This window comes from Botrytis cinerea, chromosome 9 (assembly GCF_000143535.2).
Source record: "Botrytis cinerea B05.10 chromosome 9, complete sequence".
Lineage (NCBI taxonomy): Eukaryota > Fungi > Ascomycota > Leotiomycetes > Helotiales > Sclerotiniaceae > Botrytis > Botrytis cinerea.
Window position 1 is genome coordinate 878,631 of NC_037318.1, and position 18,859 is coordinate 897,489.

The 18,859-nt window shown below is 44.6% G+C and overlaps 7 protein-coding genes across 8 annotated transcripts; 3 read left to right on the top strand and 4 right to left on the bottom strand.

Annotated features, from left to right (window-relative positions):
* The first annotated feature begins 721 nt into the window (after positions 1 to 721).
* On the top strand, positions 722 to 4,327 carry BCIN_09g02440 (hypothetical protein). Its single transcript, XM_001554499.2, has one exon. The coding sequence runs from the start codon at positions 1,880 to 1,882 to the stop codon at positions 3,803 to 3,805; it is 1,926 nt and encodes a 641-aa protein (XP_001554549.1). The 5' UTR covers positions 722 to 1,879; the 3' UTR covers positions 3,806 to 4,327.
* Positions 4,328 to 4,366: 39 nt separating this feature from the next.
* On the bottom strand, positions 4,367 to 6,137 carry BCIN_09g02450 (hypothetical protein). 2 transcript variants are annotated; one of them, XM_001554498.2, is made up of 4 exons: positions 5,772 to 6,137; positions 5,119 to 5,693; positions 4,958 to 5,065; positions 4,367 to 4,905 (listed from the first exon to the last, which is right to left on the bottom strand). In XM_001554498.2, exons 1-4 carry the CDS (start codon positions 6,035 to 6,037, stop codon positions 4,550 to 4,552), a joined length of 1,305 nt encoding a protein of 434 aa, XP_001554548.1. In that variant the 5' UTR covers positions 6,038 to 6,137; the 3' UTR covers positions 4,367 to 4,549. The 2 variants fall into 2 exon arrangements, with proteins under 2 accessions (XP_001554548.1, XP_024550786.1); XM_024694993.1 differs by having other exon boundaries at positions 5,119 to 6,137.
* A 103-nt stretch (positions 6,138 to 6,240) lies between these two features.
* On the top strand, positions 6,241 to 7,288 carry BCIN_09g02460 (hypothetical protein). The gene is made up of 4 exons (XM_024694994.1): positions 6,241 to 6,412; positions 6,466 to 6,500; positions 6,558 to 6,615; positions 6,687 to 7,288. The coding sequence occupies exons 1-4, from the start codon at positions 6,322 to 6,324 to the stop codon at positions 6,896 to 6,898; spliced, it is 396 nt and encodes a 131-aa protein (XP_024550787.1). The 5' UTR covers positions 6,241 to 6,321; the 3' UTR covers positions 6,899 to 7,288.
* A 566-nt stretch (positions 7,289 to 7,854) lies between these two features.
* On the bottom strand, positions 7,855 to 10,001 carry BCIN_09g02470 (hypothetical protein). The gene is made up of 3 exons (XM_001554496.2): positions 9,433 to 10,001; positions 9,141 to 9,374; positions 7,855 to 9,079 (listed from the first exon to the last, which is right to left on the bottom strand). The coding sequence occupies exons 1-3, from the start codon at positions 9,510 to 9,512 to the stop codon at positions 8,374 to 8,376; spliced, it is 1,020 nt and encodes a 339-aa protein (XP_001554546.1). The 5' UTR covers positions 9,513 to 10,001; the 3' UTR covers positions 7,855 to 8,373.
* A 63-nt stretch (positions 10,002 to 10,064) lies between these two features.
* BCIN_09g02480 (hypothetical protein) lies at positions 10,065 to 13,261 on the bottom strand. Its single transcript, XM_024694995.1, has 4 exons — positions 12,116 to 13,261; positions 11,972 to 12,068; positions 11,336 to 11,922; positions 10,065 to 11,282 (listed from the first exon to the last, which is right to left on the bottom strand). Exons 1-4 carry the CDS (start codon positions 12,237 to 12,239, stop codon positions 10,165 to 10,167), a joined length of 1,926 nt encoding a protein of 641 aa, XP_024550788.1. The 5' UTR covers positions 12,240 to 13,261; the 3' UTR covers positions 10,065 to 10,164.
* Positions 13,262 to 13,868: 607 nt separating this feature from the next.
* BCIN_09g02490 (hypothetical protein) lies at positions 13,869 to 15,524 on the top strand. Its single transcript, XM_001554494.2, has 4 exons — positions 13,869 to 14,149; positions 14,522 to 14,614; positions 14,669 to 14,853; positions 14,928 to 15,524. The coding sequence occupies exons 1-4, from the start codon at positions 14,147 to 14,149 to the stop codon at positions 14,965 to 14,967; spliced, it is 321 nt and encodes a 106-aa protein (XP_001554544.1). The 5' UTR covers positions 13,869 to 14,146; the 3' UTR covers positions 14,968 to 15,524.
* A 138-nt stretch (positions 15,525 to 15,662) lies between these two features.
* BCIN_09g02500 (hypothetical protein) lies at positions 15,663 to 17,351 on the bottom strand. The gene is made up of 4 exons (XM_024694996.1): positions 17,037 to 17,351; positions 16,688 to 16,889; positions 16,498 to 16,539; positions 15,663 to 16,425 (listed from the first exon to the last, which is right to left on the bottom strand). Exons 1-4 carry the CDS (start codon positions 17,160 to 17,162, stop codon positions 15,812 to 15,814), a joined length of 984 nt encoding a protein of 327 aa, XP_024550789.1. The 5' UTR covers positions 17,163 to 17,351; the 3' UTR covers positions 15,663 to 15,811.
* Positions 17,352 to 18,859: the final 1,508 nt, after the last annotated feature.

The window sequence follows — 18,859 nt, forward strand, 5'->3', positions numbered from 1 at the left end:
ATGTGAATAGCCGAGTATGTGTAGCATTTGAAGAAACATTTGGTTTAGATGGGTGGGATAAATGTGGAATTGGGTGATTGGAGTGAAATGGGCAAGAAAAAACAAACAAACCGGAATGTTCTAACCGATGCAGCGAACTAACGAACGAAAATGAATGTTAAACGCTCGATTGCCCCAATTAGATCGCGATGCATTAAATGCGACCGCGATACAGACTCGGTAAGAAACGCATTTGAAATGGCCTCTGTTATCATTTGGGGTCCGTTTTCATTATTGGCGGTTGGAAAGTTGGAGCGTCTGATGGTGTGGGTGGGGGCTGGCGTGCTGACGCCCAAAAGAAGTAGAATGAAATGGCATGACATGAAATGGAATGAACGAATGGGGAAAGGAAGGGAAAAGTAAAAAGGGGAATAGAAGAAGGAAGGGAGGGGGATTGGGTGTTCTTGGCTGTACAATGAATGTATGCTTTGAAGCAGAAACGAATGCGATGATTGTGCTACCGCAACTGCTGGAGTAAAAGGCGAAGCAGAAGGACTGTCGTTCTTCTAAGCGAAGGGAGCGGAAGAAAACTAACTTTCCCCAGTGAATCCGATCGTATCGAATGAGACTTTTTATTTTGTGCCGAGTGAACTTTCGCAGTTGACGGAACGGCTTGCGGATTCTATTCAATAGACGGCTAAAAGCAATAATAATAATAATAATAACAGTAATAATAATTTTCGAATTTTTGAAGAATTGACGTCGAGGTCTGCCTAGCGGTCGCCTTGTCCGCCTTACACCATGTACCAGGATTAATTCCTTTTCTCATTGGTTCAGATGTGGACTTCATGTTGGAATGGTAGAAAAGGGAAAAAAAGAAAGAGCGACGGATCGAAGTGTATGGAGAGCTCCATCTGCACGACTGACTAGCTCGGTCGGGTCTCTACTCGCATCGTGTTTATGAATTTCGACATGGGGAACGGTTTGGGGTGGTATGCGGTGCCCTGTCAGAGCTGCTTCAAGCCATCAAGGAACATGAGCAATGATGAGGGGCGCAGCACATGGAGAGTCGTCGATCTCCAATGCTTTTGATGGGCTCAGGGGGTATGCACGCCAAAGTCGACACACAGAAGCGTTTGAATTATGTGAGGAGATCCTTCACCGGCCTGCTGTGGGGCATACCCATCTCCTTTCCACAATGCGGCTCTGTGATGATTTGCAAAAGAATACGTCCGTCCCAAATGCTACACATATGGACTTTTGTGGAGGATATGTTGGGGCTTGGTCCACATACTTTAGTGGTTTGTCGTGCCGTCTCTGGTTTCTTTGTTTTCTTGCATCATCTGAATACATCATATCTGTTACATACACAACTACTGCGCCTATCGTCTTCGCTACTTCGCCTCAGACTTTCCCCCAGTCTCAATATCTCCATATCCGACTATCGACCAGTGGATTTTCATGGCCTGGCATTCTTGAAATTCATGATTTTGTTTGTGCATAAATAAAAACAAAAGGTCGTGTACAAGAAAAGATTTATTTGCTTGCTTGTTGTCTGCAAAAGCATTTGTTGGAAGTCGTAGCAAGCTGGACATACTCGAATTACGTTTGTGAGTTCTGTTTGTTCTGTTTGTTGGCTCTCCCGTCCTGTCGTCTCAATTCAAGAGCTCTTTTGGGATACACAGGAAACTCATGCCCGTAATAGGATCAATAAGAAAACAAACAAATATCAGCTCTGTTCCTTCCAAGCTTATTGCTTTTTATCTCTTTCTCTTCTAGAAGCTCAGCCCCGCCCCATTTCTCCAGTTTAGAATCGTGGGGGCCAAAAGCAAAGAAAGTAAACCCGAAGACGCATCTATATTGGCTATTCAATTACTTCCACTTATATTACTTGGACATCATGTCTTACGATACTCTACCTTACTCGACCATGGAACCACCTTTTTTCCAGGAGAATAGATCAAACCCTCAATCTTTCCGTCGTGAGGATTTGATGGACATTGAAAGTTCTTGGATACAGAATATTGATCCACTTCTTCGTCAATCTCAAATGGGCTCGCCGGATTTCGGTTACAGTCAAGATATACCACAACAACCTCTACAGAGATTCATCACAGAGCCAGGACGAGCTCTCTTCACTACTGTTCCAAACATGGCTCACTTCGATAGCTGTCCCCGACCGCCTTATAGAGCATTCGAACCCGTTAGTGTCTATCCTCAAGCTTCTCGAACAAGAATGATATCCCCTTCTCCTTCCCAAGAGCTCTCTTCCAACTGCAGCAGTGCTCGAAGTCCAGCTACCGAAACAGATTGGTATCACGATGGATACTATTCTTCTCAGGGCCAAGATGACTACACCCTCCCCAACACCTCTCATGCTACCTCGCAAAACTTCTCTGATGTATGGTCACCACCACAAATTCTATCCGGACATCCCACTGGATATCCATGTGTTAATCTCAGTGATGTCCAGGCATTTGCCGATCCGCAAGAAATCAAATTCGAGACCGATGAAACATATGCCGATTATGCGATCCAAGCATCAGAGTCTGGGAGCCACAAGTTAGCTTCTCATATATCACATTATAGAGATGAGGGATTGGGGTCGTCAATTCGAGACGCTGCATCTCCACAAGCAGTTTCCATTCAAGCTTCCAATAACGACAATACATCCACAGTTTCTGATGCTGATATTGATGCAGAAGGCGATGTTGATGTTGAAACTAATGGGGAAATAGACACGGAAGCAGAAATCGATTCCGAATTACTACCTCAAGATGGAGAAGTTGAAGAGGAGGGAGAACCATCAGATACAGAATACACACCTCGTCCCTCAACCCGCAACCCGCGCAAACGCACCAGCACAGCTAAGCCCTACTCTCCCTCTACCACAAAACGCAACCGCATATCCAAATCCTCCACATCCACATCTAAATCCTCTTCTAAACTCTCCTCAGGAGGTCTCTCCTGCAAACAATGCGTCTCCACCGGCTTCAAAGACACTCCTACTCTCCAGCGACACATCGCATCCGCGCACACTCGGGCTTTCATCTGCGTCTTCAATTTCGCAGGTTGCGATAGTACCTTCGCCTCGAAAAATGAATGGAAACGACACGTTTCCTCTCAGCACCTCAATCTGCAAGCTTGGGTGTGCACTCTCGGATCCTGCGGCAAGGTTCCTCTCAGCTCGCACTCGCACTCGGGCTCTAGCACTGCGGTGCGGAAAGGTGTGGTGGTAACCCCGCATGCGCACGCGCGCGGTTATGGAGAGGTTAAAGGCGCGGAGTTTAATCGGAAGGATTTATTCACGCAGCATTTGAGACGCATGCATGCGCCGTTTGAGGTGAAGAGGAAGGGGAAACGGAATGGAGAGTGGGAGGATCGGGTGCGGGTTCTGCAGAGGAGTTGCGAGCGTAGTAGAAGGGAAGCGCCGGAGCGGCTTGGGTGTCCGGTGAGGGAGTGTGCGGAGGGAAATGATGGATTGGGAGTGTGGTTTGAGGGGAGCGGGTGCTGGGATGAGAGGATGGAACATTTGGGGAAACATTTGGAGAGGGCGGGGGATGGGGCGGGGAGAGCGGATGAAGGGGGGGTGAGGCAGGATGATGATACGCTCTTTGTGGAGTGGGCGGTGCAGCAGAAGATTATTGAGAGGGGGGTGAGGGGGGATTGGATTCTTTGTTCGGGGAAGAGCGGTCGTGGGTGGGCGAGGAAGAGACTGGTGGGGGGTTCGGATAGGAGTGATGGGAGGGTGGTGGCGAGACATGTGGGAATCAAAGTGGAGTGTGGGATGGAGGGGGATTTGGATGCCGAGGGAGAAGATGAGTAATGATGGAATTTGAGTGAATGGATGAAAAAGGCACTTGTCTGCTCCTCTCCTTTTCCTTTTTTCCTTTTAAATTTTTTTTTTTTTAAAAAAAAAATCGAATGTGTTGTTGAAAATGTAGGATTGTGATGGATATGAATCTGGATATTCCAGCCACGCAGGCTCACGAAGTACGAAGTAATGAGTAACGAGTTATGAATTATGGATGATGCGGCGTTGCTTTCCATTTTGTTTTCTCCTCGTCATGTTTTCTCTTTGGCTTCTCGGGCTCGGGCTCAAGAGAAGTAGATGGTGTTTATGTTGTGTCCTGGCTGGTCTACTTTAGCAATTCATAACGATGATGTATTTTCTTTCTTCCTTTCTTTCTTTCTTCCTTCCTTTCTTCTTTCTTCCTTATAGGATTGGGGTTAGGATTAGGATTGGGATTAGCTACCTAGGTTCAGTTCCGTAAGGCTAGATCAGTAATGGATTACCTGGTGCATGTAACTCGATATCTCTTTCCTCCAATCTGAATACTGAGACTCATCAGTGAATTTTAGAAGCACGAGGTGATGAAATTGCTACTCTTTACACAGCGACAGGGGAGTTGAATTTGGTATATTGGCATGCGGGATGTGCTGCTCTTGCAGTGTGGAAATCCATATAAAGTATAGAAGGGCCCAGATTGAACCTGTGGCTAAAGGTAATCCTCTTACTACCTCTCAGAGACACTTCATAATTTCAGAATACAAGCCTCGCCAGGCCAACTCAACCCCTATTGACAATCTCCTGCCTACCGACAATCTTCGCCAACCTCTCTTCACTCTGTGCCTCCCCCTCCTTAAATCCCATCGCACTCGCTAAGCTTCTCGCTTCTTCATATCTTCTCCTAGCTTCCTGGATATTCCCATCCATTTCTGCGAATTCTCCTAGATTATGTGTCGCAACAGCACATCCGAGATCACATTCTTCGGTTCTTTCTGGGGGTGCTATTTTGGCACAAATTTCTAGGGATTTGGTAGCCCATGCGCGGGCATTTTTGATTTGTTGAGAGCGGGATATTATGGGTTGGCCTAGTTCTGGTGGTGGATTTTGCTGGGCCAGTGAGATGGAGAGATTGTTCACTATTGGCAGGTGGTTAGTGGGTGGCTTTCGGAAAATGGAGAGGGAACAAACTTAGAACGGCTGTGTGGCAGGTAGCTGGGGTAGAGAGAGCGATAGCTTGGAGGAATAGGGGTGCGGCAAGGTGGTGTTTATCGGTTGCTTCATAGTGATGTGCAAGAGCTAGAAATTTTTTTAGTCCGATTCAAATGGACGTCTTGAATAGAAATACAAACCTTCAAAAGTTCCGCCCATCTCTTCGTCCGATAACCAAACCTCTTCCCCAGGTCTGATTCCCTCTTTCTGTCTCCTCATTTGTTCCTTTAATATAGTTTCCACTGCATACACCAAGCTTTCCTCGGCCTTATCTGGTTGTAAAACGTATTCCCCGTTGTATAAATCGGCAATTTTGACACTGATCTCTACCATCCTCCTAAGCACTCTCGTTCTCTTGCCAATATTCCTCTCCAAATCTCCCAGTTGCTCCATCCATTTCCCACAGTCATCTCTCATAATTTCGTACACACCAATCGCCTTGTCATAGGCTTGAATTTTCTCTAATAAAACACAAACAGATATTTTGATTCCAAGATACTCGTCAGAAAATGGATCCATACCCATCTCATCTGCAACTCGTAAAGCCTCTTTGTAGTATTTAATAGCATTCTTAGGTTCGAGCGACATATTGGTGTAGTAGAGGGCCTTGCGCAATTGCTTTGCTACAGGTTCGGGAAAGGCTTTGAAGCCGTCGATTATGTACTTGTTATACCACCAATTGATATATCCTAGACAAAAGACTCCGAATCCTATACTGTATTTGCAAATGCTGTATTAGCACTGCACATCAAAGCCGTAAAATGAAAGCAGACGGATGTAAGGTGTCAATTACGCTATTGTAGCTCCGGTCATGCTATATGGATGTGCTCGAAAGAGTATTTTGGCATTCCTCGTGAATGAGCCTTTGGAGCGGTTAACCTTAGGTTGTGCTCCTCGTGTAGATTGCCATCTCTGCTGCTGTGTTCGACATGGTGCGGAGTTTGTGGTAGCAGGTCTACTGGACCGTGTGGCTTGCACTCGTTGTTGACGAAGACATTGTGATGCGCGATGAGAAGCGCCGGCAGATCCGATGGAGGTTGCGAACCGTGGTGTAAACATTTTAGAAGCGAATTCTATGGCAATCGCACAATTGAATATGGAAGTCCAGGCACAATTGTCGTTGGCGCAGTTTATGAAGCTCTGGTCGTCCGGCAGCTTCATAAAATTAACGATTTCCTTCCTGCAAGACATTTCAGCCTAACCAAAATAACCCCTGTCTCCCGCAATGCGCTAACCGATGAATGACGCTACCCCACATCATCGACGAACGTCAGCTTTGTGTTCAATCGCGATATTTCTTTTCGATCAAGCTTCACTTATTAGCATAACACGTTTCATTCAAGATGGCCGGTAAATTCGAACCTAAAACTCCTGTTACGCTGAACCCGCCAAAGTACGATCCTATTTCGCTGGAAGAACTTGCAAAATGCAATGGTAATTACGATCTCTTTACGATCTCCAGAGAGGGGGGGCTGATACGTTGAAAGGTTCTGATAGCGACAAATGCTATGTTGCAATCAAGGTACATTCTCAACTCTGCATATTTCACTGTGCAATGCGCAAAGCTCATGGGACCTAGGGCAAAGTCTACGATGTAACGGGAAACAAAGCATATCTCCCTGACGGTGCTTACCATGGTATTTCTTCCCAATCCTTTTGTATTTAACTTCGCATGTTCTCCTCACTAATTTCTGTTCTACACCTTCAGTCTTCGCTGGCCACGATGCATCCCGCGCTCTAGCTAAAACTTCTACTAAAGCTGAAGACGTGTCCTCGGAATGGTTCGATCTCGATGAGAAAGAGAAGGGTGTACTTAATGACTGGAACACATTTTTCTCGAAACGATACAATGTTGTGGGACTCGTGGAGGGGGCGCAGAACTTGGATCCAAATGACAAAATCGAGGGTGCATCGAGTTGAAAGTTTGCGGACGCATTATCGAAGTTGTGAGGATTGAACAGGTTGTGGCGTGCGATTTAGACGTAACATTGAATTTAGCGAATTATGATCGGAGCTTAGCAGGCGAATCCATTTTTCATTCGGTCTTGCAGGAAATACCTTGAGAAGTCACTTTGGCTGTTTATCATATAATTTCTAATTTCTGGTGCTCTGAGAGCCATCATCACTTCAACTCGATTGTTCCTGTACCCAAGTATCAGAGTTGTATACCTAGACAAACCCTCTGCGTTCTATAAGTATCTTTCCCTCTATCAAGACAGCCTCTATCTTTCCCCATTGTTTCAGATCAAGTTGAGTTTCTTTTTAGCCGAGCGGAAATTAAGAATCAGAAAACATGCCCTTTCTTTCTCAAGTGCAATGCAATGCTTTGAGTTACGTGAACTTTTGCTCGGTCAAAGTGATCTGGTAAAAGACAACCAGACTAGTGCGAGAATAAGTAAGTGTAGGTGAGTGCTGACGTTGAAAGATGTGCATTCATGGTATCAGTACGTCCAGGCAGGTATATAATTACCCAAGATCAAAATCATACTGAATACCTAGGCCAGTAATTGTATATCGTTCTAGCTACCAGCGAAAACAGGGCGAAATGCATCCTGGAACCGCGCTCCCTCGATTCAAAGACTGCACCTTAAGATCGTAGAGTGATATTCTCGAACATGTTAGCTCCACAGTCTTCATATGGTATGGTTACCCATCGGTCGAGTGCATTCAATGTCAACCAGTGACTGATTATCAATGATCTGAAGTTCACCTCATACTCAAGTTCCAAACCCCTGTAGTCCTGCGAATGGTGAACCGCCTAGTATATTTCGACGCGCAGTCAAACATTTTGGCTTTCATCAACAAACACACATGAAATCGTAGCATGAGCTGTGAGCGAACGATAGATAACATCTAGGATTCACAATCTCGCAATTTGTATCATATTTCGTATATTGACTGACCGCTTAATATACTATTGCTACCTTATCTAGTGTTCTATCATGACCGAGCCAGAGATGCAATGACGTCAGAAATTTAATGTAGTTTTTGCATTTCCTAGATAATTTTGAGAAATTCATAGCCAAAGAGTAGACTATCCAACCGATCCCACAACAACCCTTGCCCAACCAGATTCCCCACAACCCCATAACTCCTCAAACTAAAAAGTAATGCCCAAAGATAGGTATCTCGAATCAGCCACGCCTCAAACGCCTTCCCAATGCATCTCAATACTAGAGAAGATTATGTTGGCACGGTCGAGGATAGATGAAATCAAGGAAGAGAGCGAAGACGAATGCAAAACCTTCCCCCCACATAGCTAAATATATGTAACTCAGTCCGTGAAGAATTCGCTGGAAACATGCCGCCGAAAATGAATATTCAAAGACGATGAACTGAGAATAGATGTTCCATTCATGCCATGCAGGTTTTCATATTTCCACTGCTAAAGGCAATCATTTCTTCAAAACGGCATCGTACATGGTAAACAGGATCCCAATGCCGGTTCCAACAAGCGTGCTTTGATATCCCCCATAAAGTGCGGAATTGATTCTGGCCACGTGCTCAAGGTCTACGAGCCCGCCAAGAGTTGCGCCTTGGCCGTAAACTACGAATGTTATAAGTCCCTTTACAATGTTGAATGTCAATGGGTCAAACGAATAATGTCTGCTTCGTGTGCTTGGTTTGCTTGTCAAATTGTAGAAGTATGCCCCAAACAATGGAAGTAACAGACTTGTGGATAACCACAGAGCAAAGGGGCCCCAGAACGACGTGGTCAACAAAAGGAACAGATCCGGAATTTTAACTGCGTATTCGGAAGTATTCAGTAATTGGAGCGGAGGAATTGTGAATGCGTATTTGTTTTGCAAAAGTTCTGGTTGAAGTTGCAGTGCCTCTGAGAGTAGCATGATGAATTCAAGGGCCACGACCGTTGATACAGTTTCACGGGCAGTCTCCACAGCTTCAACTATACCTAAATCTTTGTAGTATTCATTTGCTTTCGCGCGTAAAACTGCCGTACGTCGATCGATAACATCTGCGACAACGGCAGGAGATGGTGGGAGAGGGACGTTTGATGAAAATGTGATCGCGTTTGCGCGTGGAGTTTGTGTAAGAGCAGTACTAGAACGTGCGATTGCTCTATCAGACTCCGAATCGTCACTACAAAAGTGTTAGTTACGCTTTCAACAAATTAACGCGGTTGGCGCGTCGCAACACGTACGTAGTTTGGTTCCCGACCTCCGAAAGTTCTGACGCAAGTCTAGTTCTGCGTCTTAATGATCTTTTCGTGTCTATTTCATCGTGAGCAGAAGAGGGCTCCTTCTTTACAGGTGAAGCACCGGATCTTCTATTATAGTATGGTATGAGGCGCGCCTCATTAGCTAGTTGCGATTCATTCTCAACCAGGTAGTCTTCGAGCGCAATCTCAAGTTCTGTCTTCTTGATACCATCGATACTGAGAACGGTCAGTGACTTCTGTTGCAAAGTTGGTGAGATATATTGGTGTCGCATACTACTTAAGTCCAATCGAATCCGCGAGCTCCATCAAATCCCCCTTTCGTTGCGCCTTGATCCAATTTGCTACCCCGGACATGGTGATATATGCTGGCTGCTTCGCGAAAGAATGCGATCGTGGTGATTATACTCGATAAGTGTTTGTAGCAAGGTGGGGGGTTATCTGATGTCTGCTTTTCGGGTTATCGTGCGAAGTTTGGGTAAATATTGTGGGGTGCCGAATGAGGAAGGAATCGCGTAGTATGTCAACAAACAAGCGCTAGAGGCTTCACGTGATCGACTCAAATCACTAGCTCAGAGCTGGTGAGTCCTGTTGAAGGTGTTCTGGGTTGGATTGGTTTTGGTGTAATACAGAGCAACTCTTTTCCAAATGGGCTGCCGACCTCTGAATGTTGAGCAACCCTTCTTTATGAAGCTCTGATCATGTCGTTGTCATGGGAGATTCAAGGAACTCCTTGTAAGAATACTCGAGTCCTGGAAAGGAATGTGCGCAACCTAGAACTCGCTGCGAACGGATAGACGCGAACATCGGCCCCAATCAATTTTATCTTTGCACCGAATTATTTCCATCTAATGACTTGATACATAAGAAGGGCAAATGAAAGCGACCTTTTGCCACAATCTCTATCCGTGTGTTGAGAATGTAAATTTTGAAATAGTTTTTATTGCTATTCTTTCCCATTGCATCAGACGATGACTATCGAACAGTCTGGTATCATACGGCCAAAACACTAATCTATAATATTTACAAAGCGTTCTTCCCCTTTTTTTACCAGTCGTACCGGAATAAAACCAGGGTGAAGTTTCAAAGTGATGAGTGACGTAGCCCCTCTGATCGTCTCTCTCGCCTTCCTTTGCGCCTTACCATACAATTCCCTCTTCTCGTCAGCGGACATCCCCAGAACTTCTTCATCCGTAGCCCACTCGTCGACTGCAAGCTCCATTGAGTACTTTTGCAAAACCACAGCAAGCACGCCCATGACCTCAACCTGGGCTAATCTTCGACCTAAGCAAGATCGGGCGCCATCGGAGAAAGGAATGTAAGAACCTCTGACTGGGCGGAATAATCCTTCAGATGTGGTTTTCCCTGTGAATCCACCAAAATCATCATCCTCAGAGGATTCGTTGGCGCTGTCGTCTTTCCCTACTTGCTTAACGAGCCATCTCTCGGGTTTGAAGTCATCGAGATCATTATTCAGTGTGGTAAGTTTTGAGGGCTCGGTTGGCCAATACCTAGGATTTCGATGGAGACCTATAGTATTAAGGTTGATATGGGCTCCAGCAGGGAGAATGATTTTCTTTCCATCAATAAAAATAGTTTGATCGTGGCCTTGACCGACTGATTTAGGAATATTAGCCACAGGAGGCATGAGGCGAAGTTGTTCATTGAGTGTGGCTCCGACCATACCACCCATGAGGTCGTTTATATTTTTCTCATAATCCCAGGTCTCAGGAGATTCATCGCCAAAGATCCTCTGCACTTCTTCTTGAACTTGTCGCTGCGATCTAGGCCTAATTGCCAATTCTACAAGGCAGAAATGAACCGAATTCGCGGTCGTCTCATGACCAGCGACCATCATGACGAAGGCATTTCCAAGAATTTCCGAGTCCGAAAGAGCGACTTTGTTGGCTTGGCCCTTCTCAACTCGGTCCGGCGACGCTTTATTAGACCCCGCCGCACTTGAAGGGCCGTATGAACTCTTTACCAGGAAGCCCATAATGTCCATGCCTTCACTTCCTTTACTCTCCATAGCATCCCGAGCCTTTTGGGCAAACAGCTCGTTCATGTACTGGCCGAAATTTTCAAAAGATTCCAGTGCTTTGTGAGCGGAATCAAAAGGCATTAATCCTGGGAAAAATTAGTCTCTCGTACAAAAACCACAGGTTGTTCTCAGAACTCACTCAGCAGCCATTTCGGAAGAAATAGCACCCAGACTAAAGTCTCTAAAAGGGTACTCAAAGATCTCTCGAAGCTCATCGTGTGGCCTTCGGGCGCTTCGTTACTGCTGTAAACGGATTCTTGTTCCTTGCTCCTCGCTTTCTCTCCTGGCCATAATAGACGAACCCCAAATCCAATCCTGCTTATAATGTGCAATGTAACTCTCATTGTATCAGTAGGAACTTCTTTCAAGGTCACATTCCCGTTCCCGTTGGGACCTAGCCATCTTCTCAACATCCCTTGTGCTTGTGTACAAGATTCTGCAAACACTAGCGCGTTGTTCTTTTCGGTGAAACTTGGTGAAGATATCTTCCTATGCCCCCTCCATTCAATTCCTTCGGTCGTTACAACATTACGACCAAATATCTCGAGAATACGGTACGACTCAAGAGGTTTGGGAAAGGCCTCTCGGCGACTCGTGATCTGATGAGTCGCTTCTGCGTTTGAGACAAATCCAAGAATCGATCCAGGGGACACAGTTAAAAATGCATCGCCGTTTTTAGCAAATGGATGGTAAAGTTTCTCCCAGCACCAATCCGGTGTCATATAACTAGATCTTGTTAGAGTTGCCCTCAAAATTGTCGGTTTTCATCACTTACTCAATCCAGCTCTCTGTCCATGTTGTGGGCAGCTTTTTGATGAAAGGTAGCCATACACGATGAGTTATCAGCCAAAATGGATTGTAAAGACTAATCGCTGGAATTAATTAGCATATGGGAATCCAAAAAGATAATGTGACTCACGGGTTATCACATATGGCAAACCTGAACGTTTGGCAGCTGCAATGTTCTTTTGTAATCCTGCTATGTTAGAATACACCCAATAAATTGGAAGTGTAGCCAAAACAAGAGTGAAGAGTGGAATCATCTCAAGGATATGCAGCACGGTCCAGTTTTATTAATGTAGAACAAGTACCGCTGCAAAAAGCAAATGGCTCTACAGTGAGGTGAGGTGAGGCGAGGTCAGGGTTTGGCAAGATTACCAGAATTCGGAAATATCAGCAAATATAAGTGTCGATAACATTGGAAATTGAAGGAGAATGTCAATCTGTCATGAAGTAGAGGGAAGACAACTTCTCCAGTATTAAAGGGGGCAGGCAGTTTGCCTTGATTATTAGATGCCACTTAAATAAGGACCTAACCTCTCGGACTCTGGCTTTGCCGTTCAAACATATGGAAAGAGAAGCCGCATTCATTGATGTTTCAACCAATGAGCGTTTCTAGAATGTTGGTATGATGTTGCTGTCTCTGAGTCTTGTTCCGATGGCCAAACCATACAAAACGTCTCGAGTTTGGTTTTATGTGCATGGCAATTACTACCATACAGAGAGTGCGGTTGAATCTCAAAATGCCCCAGAACCACTGTGGGAGTTCATATATCGATGGCAACTTCTCATAACCATCGAATAAAATTATTCTGAGAAACTTGTTCGATATCTAAACGACTTTCTTATTGAATACGTCCACGACATCTGGAACACATTTTTCAATCGATTTGCTGTTGATTATTGGAAACAGTGAGTTGTGATTGATTTTGGTGAGGAAATTCGGCAGATCTCAAACACAGCTGACCCTCATCGACCACAAGCCTGAGTACACACCGTCCGTAATTGCTAGGGAATGGCAACGTTACGAGATGGTAATTGGCAAGACGAGCCGGGCGTTCGTTCTTTGATAGAGTGCCTACTTGGGATGGGAGAAAGTGATGGGTATCCCTTTGCCACAGATGTACGAAATCGAAATGAATGACGTCCGCAGTATTGCACATTCTGTAATTTATTTCGAATTCGTTTTCGTATTGCATGTACTCTGGGAAAAACATCACATCTTATTGGATGTTTTACCCTCAGTCGATCGTAACAACAAGGCTACTCTACTACTTGCAGGACCGTGTTGTTCACATTTCTTGTAGATCATCTCTAGCTTGCCGTTGCAGCGTGCTTCGGATATCGAGTAGCCGGTCTTAACCACAGCTTTGCTGGTTTGAAAAACGTGCTCAAGAACTTAATTGTTGAGACAGGTCAATGACATGCATGTCGTGTTGGCAGAGCAGAGAGTTGGCTTACGAAAGGAGACATTTCAAGCAACGTATATCAAAAAATAGAATGGACATCTGAACGTCAAGTCGCTATGAAGATCGATTCGTTCAAGCACCCACGCTTTGTTGACTTTTCAAAGTTTTGCGAATACAGTAGATAGATATAAGTTATGTTCTTTGAGCGGATTAGAAAAGTCTTCACCAAAGAAATCTCACGTTCCGACAATACACCAATCTCAACACCCGAAATAGACATATCGCAATGTCACCATGTCGTAAGAAGGCTGACAATTGCATCTAAATAATTGAAGCCATTCATTTGAAACATTTGAAGCTTGACGCTTGCCGTCGCGATGACTTTGGGCTTCCAACCGCAAATTATCATTCTCATCGAATCCTGAAAGGTCCAGATATAAACTCGAGATTCAAACAATCTTTTAGGCTTTGCGTTCCGGTTTTGGTTTGGTTCTGTGATTCGAGAGTGAGCCTGAATCTAGATCAACTTTTACACATACCGTGATAGGATAGCCCTCTAACATTGTTCGTTTTGATACTTGTCTCCTCATTTTGGCCATGGCACGTGCTTTGCATTAACACGTGATTCGGTTTATCCCAAAGCGGCATGGCCTAGTCCGAAGCGAGCCCACCAAACTTCAGTTTCCCAAAATTCCCAGAAATCTTATCAACGACGATACTAACAACAATCTATCCCAGCGACCACCAGATAAATCGCCAAGATGGTATGTTATATTTCAGTTTACTGTTGAATTGTTGAGTTCATTTGAAGTTCGGAGGAGAGACTGCTTGGGATTGTTGGAAAGCGAAGAACAAGAATTTCAAAAGAAGATTTGCGACATTTCGATCGAAAGCGAGAAACGATGGATGATGGACTGGAATACGGCATCGGGCGCAAATCAAGCTATCATCAAGTTACCGAGTGGACCGTTCATCACTACGTGTTTCCGCAACACGACCACTTCACACGCAATTCTCAATACACGCTGAACGATGGTCAATCTTGTCGAGGGGGTGGCGGAACTATTTGAAGCAGCACTATAGCAGAATGATTTTCTCGAGCTGGATTAAGGCTGACTTTTTTTTTTCCTCCGTAGGTCAACGTCCCAAAGACCAGACGCACTTACTGCAAAGGCAAGGATTGCCGCAAGCACACCCAACACAAGGTCACCCAATACAAGGCCGGAAAGGTACAATCATCGCCCGACGTGTCGAAATCGATTAGAATTAACAGGTTGGATTAGGCTTCGTTGTTCGCTCAGGGAAAGCGTCGTTATGACCGAAAGCAATCTGGTTATGGTGGTCAGACAAAACCAGTTTTCCACAAGAAAGCAAAGACCACAAAGAAGGTTGTGTTGAGATTGGAGTGCACATCTTGCAAGACAAAGGCACAGTTGGCATTGAAGCGTTGCAAGCACTTCGAGCTTGGGTATGAGATCCCTATTTCAATTGCGTTCAGCAAAATGCGCAGTAAATCGAACTACAGAGCTAACAATTTGATAGTGGTGACAAGAAGACCAAGGGTGCTGCATTGGTATTCTAGATTTGTGCATGCTACGACAATTCTGTTTTCATCGGGGACAAATGGATGGCTCAAAGGATTTTGCGAGGAACATACACAATACACTCAATGGTTGAGTGATGGGGCGCGGGAGAAAATGATGTGGTTGTACTCCTCGTACCTCATCCAAAGTTACCAAATGAAACATAGCAAAGTCTGCTGATGACATACCATTCTGGAAGTTTCTTGCGTGATATAGTGCTTGAAAATATTTGCAGCCATTTGCGTATGCGTGACTGGGCTTTTACATGGTTTTGAAGTGGACAATATGAATGCTTGTTATAAACAATCTGTCTGCCATTTCTTGTGCTAACGATGGGTGATTTCATTTGGCGCACACAAGTTTTCCTGATAGTGCTGCATTCCGGTCTTGAGTACGACCTAAACGTGTCATTGCGATGCCACCTAACTCCTAGGACTGGAAATACAGCAGCGTTTTCTTTAGCTTTAACTTAAATCGACATACAAGCATTGGGCTTTTACTGTAATAGCAGCCTTCAGAAGTTCTATTATGTATGGGCTAATAAAATGACTTTGCAAATTTGTATCTGGGCACTGTTCACGCTTAGTTCATGGGAGACTAGATTGCCTGATGTCACTACTTTAAGCTAGAACTTTGATGACATAGTTCTGTACCGGGGTCTTACCCAGAATATGGGGTTCCTAAGGGATCTTTATGATCGATTACATTGAGATTATGATATAGTTAGTTGTGTGTTTGACGACCTTGTCCATAAGCTTTTTAATATTTATGGAAAAGGCAAACATTGTGATATCACTTGTTGCCAGTTTTTGTTGTCGACTAGGAGCACGTCATGGACTACACTTAGAACCCCTTTCCTAACATCACCGTCTCCCCCCCTCCATACCACAATTGGCCTCTCCTACAATCCAAACCTTTTTCCTGTCCTACCACCCACTCTCCATTCTCATTCCTGCCTGCCCCCTCACGTGGCCAATATTCCTCTTTGAGCCATACATTGATTTCCTCAATCAAGTCAATCCAAGCCTGTCGTTTTTCAGGCGTATCGTGATCTTCCTGCGTGAGAAATCGACCAACTGTGATATGTGAACTGGGGACTACGTAACGGGAGTCAACAGAGATGCCTGTAGATCGGGCAATGGTGAACATAGATTGGCGAAGATGGTGGTAGGTGAACGAATCATCCTGGGCAGTTCTGGGATTGCGAGATGATGGCTCAGCATTTGAGCTAAGCGATTCTCCTGCCGCGGGAAGAAATGAGAGGGCAACTGCGGCGGCATCATAGGACAGCATGGGCTTGATAAGGCGTGCACGGTGTTGGAGGGGGTAGTCGGTCATGGTTGATATGGTGGATGTACCAAGTTGGTTGAGAATGGAGGTTATTTCTGGGGAGGTTAGGGAATGGGTTATCTCAAGTGCAGTGAGATGGCACTTGAGCTGGGGCATAAGCCAGAGCTCTGATATTACGTCAGTGTCAGGGACAATGTGGGTATCGTGAGACTAGAGGGCAAGCGTAGATTGTCACATACTCGGAGCCAAAGCAAGTAGCTTTTGTTGAATTGTCCCAACCACTACATTATGGCAAAGTCAGTGGTGCATGTCAAAGAACGACTCTGGAGGACAAGGGGTCATATGCAGATACATCAAGGTGCAGTTTTTCAATTGAAGAATAGAATTAGGCAGTAAAGAATTAAGATGTAGCAAACAGATTAAGCTTACATGCTTTAATGTGTTGCGGAGGACGCGCCCAGAATACTAAGCAATGTCTGGGATCCTCAAAACCAGGCTCAATATTGGGATTCTCTAGCTTTTGCAGAACGGTATCCAGTATCATTTCTTGGAAATCGGGAGCCAGTATCTTTGCTTTCTGTTGAGCATTGCGAGTTTCTCGGTGAGTTGCATACTTAGCTTGTATTTCTACCTGAAATGGGGATCAGTCCAAAACGCGCAAAACGAATATCGTGGGTATCTCGTGCATGTGTTCAAGATTCGTATGTTACACCCAAATACAATTGTAGTGTTGCTCGTCTGATGGGATAAATGGGGTTGAGAGTGGAAATGTAAATACCGGGTCGTCGTGGCATGCCTCGATCAAAGCATCATATGGATTGGCATATTTCGCAGTGTCAATACCTGAAAGATCCTCGAATTTGTTCTTCGAGTCCGCCGAGCCAGCGAGTGTTATAGGAGCCATTTCTAATTTGGGCAAAGGTAGAGGTCGTTTGTGCAAGAAAGCAAGTATAGTTGACCAGTGTAACTGTGATTGATTCTCAAGTAACAATTGTCTCCTGGATCTATTCGTAATAAAAACTTCTCCTGAAAAATTCGTAAGACTCTATAAGTGGGATACATACGATGTATAATCATGTGCTTGATCTACTGTCTATGAAGTGAAGTGACTGGAGTGGGGATTAACTTCGGAAAGATCCGAAGTGACCTCCAGAAGCTCGGGCCCCTATCTTTGCTGTTTCGATTTTGTCAAACCATCTAACAAATTTACAACTTTTTTCATCAAACAACTCGAAGTCAATGCTCTATGCAACAATTATCACCACTTGTATTGCTCCTGTTATGTACTGTTTGGCACAAGAAGAATGTTAGCTCTCTCACCACCAGCAACTTGTCTGAAGAGGGTCTTTCCCTTTGACATCTAGATGACAATTGCGAGTTTAGAAGACAGAGAAAGGAGTGAAAGTTCAACAGTCTTTCGACCAGTCCCCCATATTACAGGGAGATATCAAGGGCTTTCCATTCTGAATACATCTTCTGATGGCTCTCTCTTCTGAAATTTCAAGATGCTCTTGCAAAATGGGAATGTGGGTTTGCATGCTCATTCACTTACCATCGGCCTTTTGGATTTTTCTACCCGACCAGCTCCAGACCTCCTCAAAGTTGCAGAAAGGTGGAGAGCTCACTCTGTTAGTCACTTCCTTTTGGCAAACCTTTGTTTGAAACAAACTACTTCTCTTAATCGTGTTGCTTTCAGAGGCTATTATCTCTTTAGGCACTTATGCTATTGTCTATTTCTAGGTGGCATTTCATGCAATTTACTTCTGAAAATGAAATAGATTACCTTGAGGTGTTAAGCCCTGAATAACAGTATGATTCTGTAGGATGGTCAATCACTACTGGCTAATGATCATTATTCCCCTCACTTCTGTTGTCGTCACAGAATGTGTCAGAGGCATACTTTCATGTCTGGCACATTTCTTTGAAGCCACTTCATCTTACATTAACGAACATCAAGGATGCTCACTCGTTGAAGCTTATTCGAATCATGACTTTTCCTGCAGCAGCTTTGCAATACATCCGATCCCTCTTAAAGGAAAGAGCCAGCTATATAGCGGTATTTACCATTCCTCATCATACATCAGATTTTCCCTCACACGGTCTGAGTCATGAGACTTGTACAGGTCTATCAGCATCCTCGTCAGCCCCAATACTTTATTTTCAAGGGTTCTTGATGCGTGGAATTGATCCATCGCAGTTGTTTCATGTCAAATCTAATTTCAGCAAACACGCGGTTGCGCCTTGACTGTCAATCAAGGATGCAAAAAATTTCGTTGCTCACACAGTACACACCTCTCTCATTAGCTTGACACTGTTTAACCGTCAACCTGCAGAAGGCACGATATTCTGATGCTATATCTTTGGACTTCGTGTAAGGACTAGAGCTATGGCAGCTACTACCCTCGAACTTAGAACACTCGATCAAGAAACCTCGGCAGTTCACATGGGGACCTTGATATGACGAAAACTACGGTGGGAAAGATGGACTGCGAGTCTAAAATCGAACTTTTCCCACACTACCTTATAGTTATGGTCATCAGGTGTTGGAAAATCGCAGCTTGACGGAAATATAAGAATAGCAAACGCGTTACTTTGAAATCT

What these genes read in the sequence shown, in the direction of transcription:
- BCIN_09g02440 (XM_001554499.2), top strand. Translation starts at nt 1,880, where the DNA reads ATGTCTTACGATACTCTACCTTACTCGACCATGGAACCACCTTTTTTC.
- BCIN_09g02450 (XM_001554498.2), bottom strand. Translation starts at nt 6,037, where the DNA reads ATGTTTACACCACGGTTCGCAACCTCCATCGGATCTGCCGGCGCTTCT. An exon ending in GATGGGCGGAACTTTTGAAG is followed by an intron (nt 5,066 to 5,118) that starts GTTTGTATTTCT and finishes AAAAATTTCTAG; the next exon opens with CTCTTGCACATCACTATGAA. An exon ending in CTGCCACACAGCCGTTCTAA is followed by an intron (nt 4,906 to 4,957) that starts GTTTGTTCCCTC and finishes ACCTGCCAATAG; the next exon opens with TGAACAATCTCTCCATCTCA.
- BCIN_09g02460 (XM_024694994.1), top strand. Translation starts at nt 6,322, where the DNA reads ATGGCCGGTAAATTCGAACCTAAAACTCCTGTTACGCTGAACCCGCCA. An exon ending in AATGCTATGTTGCAATCAAG is followed by an intron (nt 6,501 to 6,557) that starts GTACATTCTCAA and finishes CATGGGACCTAG; the next exon opens with GGCAAAGTCTACGATGTAAC. An exon ending in CCCTGACGGTGCTTACCATG is followed by an intron (nt 6,616 to 6,686) that starts GTATTTCTTCCC and finishes CTACACCTTCAG; the next exon opens with TCTTCGCTGGCCACGATGCA.
- BCIN_09g02470 (XM_001554496.2), bottom strand. Translation starts at nt 9,512, where the DNA reads ATGTCCGGGGTAGCAAATTGGATCAAGGCGCAACGAAAGGGGGATTTG. An exon ending in GATTCGATTGGACTTAAGTA is followed by an intron (nt 9,375 to 9,432) that starts GTATGCGACACC and finishes GACCGTTCTCAG; the next exon opens with TATCGATGGTATCAAGAAGA. An exon ending in GAGGTCGGGAACCAAACTAC is followed by an intron (nt 9,080 to 9,140) that starts GTACGTGTTGCG and finishes ACACTTTTGTAG; the next exon opens with TGACGATTCGGAGTCTGATA.
- BCIN_09g02480 (XM_024694995.1), bottom strand. Translation starts at nt 12,239, where the DNA reads ATGATTCCACTCTTCACTCTTGTTTTGGCTACACTTCCAATTTATTGG. An exon ending in TTTGCCATATGTGATAACCC is followed by an intron (nt 12,069 to 12,115) that starts GTGAGTCACATT and finishes AATTAATTCCAG; the next exon opens with CGATTAGTCTTTACAATCCA. An exon ending in TCTTCCGAAATGGCTGCTGA is followed by an intron (nt 11,283 to 11,335) that starts GTGAGTTCTGAG and finishes AATTTTTCCCAG; the next exon opens with GATTAATGCCTTTTGATTCC.
- BCIN_09g02490 (XM_001554494.2), top strand. An exon ending in CCCAATACAAGGCCGGAAAG is followed by an intron (nt 14,615 to 14,668) that starts GTACAATCATCG and finishes AGGTTGGATTAG; the next exon opens with GCTTCGTTGTTCGCTCAGGG. An exon ending in TGCAAGCACTTCGAGCTTGG is followed by an intron (nt 14,854 to 14,927) that starts GTATGAGATCCC and finishes ACAATTTGATAG; the next exon opens with TGGTGACAAGAAGACCAAGG.
- BCIN_09g02500 (XM_024694996.1), bottom strand. Translation starts at nt 17,162, where the DNA reads ATGGCTCCTATAACACTCGCTGGCTCGGCGGACTCGAAGAACAAATTC. An exon ending in AGGCATGCCACGACGACCCG is followed by an intron (nt 16,890 to 17,036) that starts GTATTTACATTT and finishes TCCCCATTTCAG; the next exon opens with GTAGAAATACAAGCTAAGTA. An exon ending in GCTACTTGCTTTGGCTCCGA is followed by an intron (nt 16,426 to 16,497) that starts GTATGTGACAAT and finishes ACGTAATATCAG; the next exon opens with AGCTCTGGCTTATGCCCCAG.